This window comes from Pinus tabuliformis, chromosome 3_1 (genome assembly GCF_031772625.1).
Source record: "Pinus tabuliformis cultivar Carrire ecotype Pingquan chromosome 3_1, CPIR1, whole genome shotgun sequence".
NCBI classification, from domain to species: Eukaryota; Viridiplantae; Streptophyta; class Pinopsida; order Pinales; family Pinaceae; genus Pinus; species Pinus tabuliformis.
Window position 1 is genome coordinate 588,074,974 of NC_142301.1, and position 7,043 is coordinate 588,082,016.

A 7,043-nucleotide genomic window follows, 5' to 3' on the forward strand; every position below is an offset into this window, starting at 1 on the left:
TTTTAAAGCCTATATGACTTGAAGAACTTTGAGAGTCAAGCAAGAGGAGGAGTGGGAGGAATCGCTTCTAGTTCTCACTCTTAATATTCTTAAACTCTTAGTTACTGATTTTTTCTAATTAGTATGCATTTGTTAGTAAACTCTTAGAAGCAGTTGCTTCTAGTTCTATGTAGTCACTAGTTAGGAGTCATGACTCAATACTTTGGATCATGTTTGGAATCATAACATACATGAGATGCTTATTCATTCATGATATTTTGGACGTCTATTGATATTATGAATTGTTTGGACATGGCTTTACTAAATATCAATGAAAAATGTTTTTTTTTTTTAATTCAATATATGTGTATATTTTTATTTATTGAATCCACTGAATTTTTTCCCGACTTTTTCCCGATTTTTTTTTCTGATTTTTCCCCAATCTGATTAAAACTCTTATCTCTTTTGCCTCATCAATTTATTGTTTATTCTGAGTCTGGTAATAAAGGTTACAAGTTTCATTCTTCACTTATGAGTGCTAAGGTGTGCTAGAGAGTGCCAATGCATGCTGAGGAGTGTTAGGGAGTACTAGGACAACACAAGGGAGCACTAGGTCAAAATGCATGGAAGTGAATTAATATGAGGGTGTGTTGGGGAGTGTCAATTAGTGCTAGTTGTCATGCTAAGGAGGGATTGACAAGGTATGCTAAGAACGGATAAGGGATGCCAGGGAATATCAGGGAATGTCAAGAAGTGCTAGAGTGTGCTAGGTAGTTCTGGGGTGTGCTAACGTGTGCCAAATAGTGCCAAGGAATTCCAGGTGCTAAGACATGCTAGGATGTGCAGGGTGCCAAAGTATGCCAATATGTATCAAGGGGTTTCAAGGAAACAAAAGGAATAACCAAGCTAGAATGAAAGGAAATGAACACATAAGAGGGTTAATAAGTCAGGACTTTATCTTTTTCGAAAGGGGCATGCTAGGAGCACTAATAATATGTTCCAATAAATGCCAAGTGCCGATGTGTGTCAAATTTTTGTCAATGCAATATTATGCCAAGGAGTTCCAGGGCATGCTAGGGACTACAGGGAATGCCAATGCATGATAGGGGAGTGCTATGCTATGCTATGACATGCTAACATGTGTTTTGGCATCCTACTCATGGAAAGATGTTCTAGGTACAAAGATGTTCCAGGTACAAAGATGTTCCAAGACATGCGAGGTGCCAAGGAATGTTAGTGTATTGTTCCAAAGCATGTTAAGGTGTGCCATGAGTGTTGAGGAGTTCTAGGTCTCTCTCATTAATAGAATTGACAGAGCTTGATTATGTATTAAATAATATAGTTCCTACACATATTAGTGGAACTTTATTTAAAGAAAATTTGCTAGATAATAAACCTAATAGAGATTAATTATGTGTTGACTCATAGGAAGACTATATTCTTATGATTTGAGGGAAATGATACACACTAATTACTTCTTAACAAATTGGCTAGATATTATAACCACTATGATCTTGGACACATAATGAAAAAGACTCCACAACCATGGTCGTAAATCATTATATTTTGACAAAAAATATAGTAACAGGTACATAGTGTCATTAGAAACTCATTGGAAAGATCAATGATGACAAACATTTTTTGACCGTGACCAAAAGTAACCAAAAAGAACATTGTTGAGAGTCAAGAAAAGATCATCACTCGAAGTTTCACCAAAGAGAGAATTAGTGATGGGCCTTTAATGACCCTCACCAAAAGTCTCACCAAAGAGAGAATTAGTGATGGGAAATTAACGACCCTCAGCAAAAGTGTCATTGAAAATGGCTTTGGTGACAAACCTTAAAGGACCATCACTATATACACTTACAACAATGATTTTTTAAATACCGTCACCATATGCGACATTGGTTATGGACCTTAAAGGTCTGTCACAGGCATGAAGCATCATCAAAAACTAATTGGAATGATAAGTGATGACGAACATTTATTGACCATCACCAAAAGTAACCACAAATATCATTGGTGACGGTCAATAAAAGATTGTCACTAGAGCTGTCACCAAAGAGAGAATTAATGATGGGCCTTTAACGACCCTCACCAAAAGTGTTTCCAAAGAGAGAATTAGTGACGGGCCTCTAATGACCATCACCAAAAGTGTCATTGAAAATGGCTTTGGTGAAAAATCGTAAAGGACCATCACTATATACACTTACAACAATGCTTTTTTAAAGACCGTCAACATATGCGACATTGGTGATGGACCTTAAAGGTCCATCACAAGCATGACCCTCACCAATGACCTTTTTTCTTGTAGTGTCTAAAAGACCATCGATTAGCTTCAGAAGAGAAACCATGGCTTCAAAAAGAATATTACCCTCCTAAGGACCCACAAAACTCTCCACCAAAAGACCTTATGAAACCGTCAGTCTGGAAAAGAAATGTGGAAATAGAAAGTGATGTAGAAACCCTATCTGAAACTGACTAAGGGAATAAGGTGGGGAATGAAGAAACCTCCAAAATTTTTGAAAATTTCTAAGGAAAAATTGTGTCAACTCCTAGATCTACTCCTCCAGGTGGCTACTTCTTTGATTCTACATGGTGTTGAGCTAGCTTGTCAGCCCAAAAAGCGACAGAATTAACCATCCTAGGTGAAAAATCCACAAGCTCATCCATGTCCTCCAAATGAACATCGTCAACCACCCTTTTTCCATTAGAGAAAGTCGGAGGAGCCTCAATCTCTAGTAATTTCAAGATCTTCTCTTGTACTGTCATCGTAACAGAGGTTGGTGCCTCGATATGAACCAAACTCGATTCGTTGGCGAGATATATGAAAAAGTGTGAAACCACAAAACCCATTCTCCATAACCAAAATAAACAAAATTTATATTATAAATAATATTAATAATGCTAACATAGATCCTTCTTAACTCTATACCTACAAAGTATGGAGAAGGATGAAATATGAGTCAAGATGTAATAGATTTATTGTAGTTTTGAACAACACACTAATAAAATGTTTAAGTATATTATATAGTATTATTTTTGTTAATATTTTTTAAAATGCTCTCTCTCTCTCTCAAATGTTATATGACAATTTCTTATTAAACATTGAAGGAATTCCAGTCTATATAAAGTTGATATCAAATTATGTTATTTATGACTAATAATAAAATATTGTTTTGTTATTAATATATATTTTTTAAATGTTACATGTCAATTAAATGTAGAATGAATTACAGATCATATATATCAATATTATTCTTTTTACATGCCATTTGTCAGCTCCATATTATGTATTAAAAGAATTACATATCTCCCTCATACTAAAAATTAAAATATTTTTTTCTACTTTCAATTATTTTATTTTTATATAAAGTTCAATGTAAAATTAAAGTGGAAATTGAAGTAATATACAAAAAGTTAAAATTAATAAATAAAACGTTAAAAGTAATATAAATCCTTATGTGTTTAAACATTTAAATGTTGGCTCAATTAATAATAAAAAGTTAAAGTTAAATTCATTTTGTTACATTTTGATTTTGTTGTTAACTTGTCAATAGTATTTATTATAATACCATGGCTTATCAATACCACATGCCCAATAACCATAACTTATTTCATAATCAAAATATTTTATAACAATATAAAATGATTCTTAATCATGGATATTCGTCTCCACTTTACCATGGATATTATTAACATGTAAATAGGCTTTGTTACAATACCACATGCCCAAAAAACACAACTTATTTCAAAGTCAAAATATTTTATAAAATTTTATTTTAATTTAATTTTATAACATTTTTTAATTAATTGTAAAAGGAAAAAGGTTATAACTTATAATTACTCTTAGATATATCTAAACCTTCTATCCTCGTGAATTCCCATATAAATTAAATCAAGGTTTTAATAAAATTAAAAATGAGAATATTTTTTGAGCCGAGAGGCTCATTCTACAACCCACATATAAATTAAATATATATATATATATATATATATATATATATTTTAAAAAAATAAAAATAATTTTAAAAAATAACTAGACAAAATATTTAAAAAATGTGATTATCTAGAGGTCGAGAGCATCCTTGATCGCTTTGAACTAGGGTTCTGGTAAACCCTACGGTGGCGCAGACTGTGCAGCCTGCACATTCCCTGCTCCCTGCAGCACGATCGCCTGGCACAAAATAACAACCTTTTGCTGGTCTACCAGCGCAGCAATGGAGCTTTCCCAGGGGGGGCCTCAAAGCCCTCCCCTACACCCAATCGCGAGCCTCCAGCACAACCAAGCTCTCTGCTCTCAGAGCCAGTACAGGAAGATGAGGTCCACGAAGGATCTCCGTGGCACAATAAGACAAACACGACCACGCACCAGACAGAAGAAAACGAAGAGAAACCAGAGGAGAAATCAGGAACAGAGGAACAACGCAGGGTCACATCGAAGACCTGCAAACCAGTGGCTGCTAAGAGGCCTAGAATAGAACTTCCCAGCCATAGGATTAATGGGCAAATCCAGTTTATGAGGGATCATGCGCTTATCGGAAAGTTTATTGGTTTCTGGCCTACGGAAAAGGCACTGCAAGGTTGGATCTCAGCCAAATGGAAGCCTAAAGGCCATGTCACCCTGCAGCTAGGACCGAAGGGGTTCTTTACTGCAATCTTTATATGCATTGAAGACAGGAATCGAGTCATGGATGAAGGGCCCTATTTTTTCAACTCAGCAGGCCTATATTTGAGAGAGTGGGTGGAAAGATTTAACCCGGACAAGGAGGACCTCAGTTGGGCTCCTGTATGGATCAGGATGTATTCGCTTCCAGCGGAATACTGGGATGAAGATTCGCTCAAAGATATAGGAAATGGGCTGGGGGAGTTCGTCAAAGTGGCGGAAGAGACTAAGCTGCGCAGATATACATCCTATGCCCGTATTTGCGTCTTCATGTGGCTGGACAAACCCCTCCCGGACTCGGTAAGTCTTTCTCATGATGATTTTGAATGGGTGCAACCTTTGGACTATGAACATGTCCCTTTTCGCTGTCGTAGATGCCATGCTCTGGGGCATCTCTTCAGAGATTGTCCTCTAAATGCCAAAGCTCAACATACTGATCCCTCAGCACAGCCTGATCAAGATGGCTTCATCAAAGTTGCCACTCGTAAAAGATCTCACAAGAAACCCCCCACAGGGAAAAAGCCCCTGCAGACCCCCTCCTCCTTTCCTTCAACCAGCAATAGTTTTGAGATCCTTGTTGACCCCTCAGATGATCCATCTCTCCATGCTTCGCCCAGCACTAAGCCTCCTTCCTCTTCTGCCATCCCTCATCCTTCTAGATCCTCCTCCAAACCCAGCTCCCCTACCAATGTCGCGGATCCCCTTAAAGAGGCCATCAAGCTCGCAGATGGGAAAGCAATAGAAATGGAGGTAGATGGTGATCCTAGTCAAACTTCAAATCCAACTACCATTGATGGTGGAGAAAACCAGGTCCAACAAATGGATGAAGAACCTGAGAGCATTGACCTCAATGGTCTTGACATTCTAACGCTCGAGAAGATCTGCAAAAAAAAGGACTATGATAAGATACCAGAGCACCAGATCAGCAAACTGGAAGTCATCATCTCTAGGGCTTATCAACAGCATCAGCTTGGCATCAAACCAAGAAGTTACTGGGACAGTGGCTTACCCCCCAAAGACTCCAAAAAGAGAGGAAGAAGAACAGATCTCCAGTGAACTATCGCCCTAGGGAAAATCCTGGTGGATTCAGGCAGGTATGCAAAGTTAACTAAGTACTACAAGCCCTCCCACAATTAGTGAATCATGAAATTGATCTCATGGAATATAAGAGGGCTCAATAGCCCCAGGAAACTCAGATTAATAAAAAACATGCTACAGCAGGAGTAGCCACAGATATTCTTTCTACAAGAAACAAAGTGTAACAATACCACCCTTGGAAACATTCTTTCTAAGGCATGGCCAAGATGTAACTCAATAGCGGTAGATGCTTCTGGGGCCTTGGGTGTCTTGGCCATAGCATGGAACACTCAAGCGATTGGGCTGATAAACATCCATGCGACGCAGCACATTATTCAAGCCACCTTTCATATTCTAGGTACCAACATCCATGGTCACCTAACCAACATTTATTTTCCCCAGATAGCTAGCACCAAAACAGTTGTTCTAAAGACAATCGCAGAGCTCAATGCCAACAGAATCCACCCTCTCTGGATCATGGGGGGTGACTATAACATGATAACCAAGCTAGAAGAAAAGAAAGGCGGGCGAGCTAAGCTGGAACAGGCAGATGCCCACTTCAAAGAATTTATCCTAAATAACTCTCTGATTGACATGCAGTTTTGCAATGGCATGTATACGTGGAGCAATCGAAGAACAGGAAAACAACAAATCGCATCCAAACTTGACAGATTCCTGATCTCTGACAACATGGTGCATCTTGGAGGAGATATCTCTTCTTCAATTCTCCCTTACTCAGGATCGGATCACTGGCCTATTGCCCTCCAATGGCAAAGACCAGGTGATGTCACAAGGCGACCTTTTCGCTTTGAGGCCTTCTGGCTTTCACACCCCGCTTTCAAAGACTTCATCAGAACTACTTGGATCTCTTTCCCTCAGCCAGAAGGTTCCAAAATGTATCAGTTTCAGCAAAAACTTAAATTCCTCAAAGGCCAAATCAAGCGCTGGAACAAGGAGACATTCGGCAACATCTTTCAAGCGCAGCAGGAGTTAAACAAGGAAATGAAAGATCTTCAGCAATGTGTCATCTCAGGGGGACATAATGAAGAAACCCTTGCTCAGGAACAGCGCATACATAACCAATGGGAGGAGAGAAGAAAGTAGGAGGAAATTTTATGGAAGCAAAAATCAAGGATTAGATGGCTGAAAGAGGGAGAGAGGAACGCCAAATTTTTCCATCGAACCACAATTTAGCGACGAATGCACAATACCATCTCGTTCATTCAAAATCCAGAAGGGGAGAGGGTGGAAAATCATGCGGAGATTGAGCAGGAGTTTCTTAGACACTTCCAGCAGGTTCATCTTGAGCCCCAAGTGGATA

The 7,043-nt window shown here is 38.5% G+C and overlaps 1 protein-coding gene across 1 annotated transcript; it reads left to right on the forward strand.

The window, feature by feature from the left end:
- The first annotated feature begins 6,199 nt into the window (after window positions 1-6,199).
- Window positions 6,200-6,826, forward strand: LOC149188369 (uncharacterized). Its single transcript, XM_089409938.1, has one exon. It carries the CDS (start codon window positions 6,200-6,202, stop codon window positions 6,824-6,826), a length of 627 nt encoding a protein of 208 aa, XP_089266064.1.
- Window positions 6,827-7,043: the final 217 nt, after the last annotated feature.

Bases quoted from the DNA above. Each gene is read 5' to 3' on its own strand.
- LOC149188369 (XM_089409938.1), top strand. From the start codon at position 6,200: ATGGGGGGTGACTATAACATGATAACCAAGCTAGAAGAAAAGAAAGGC.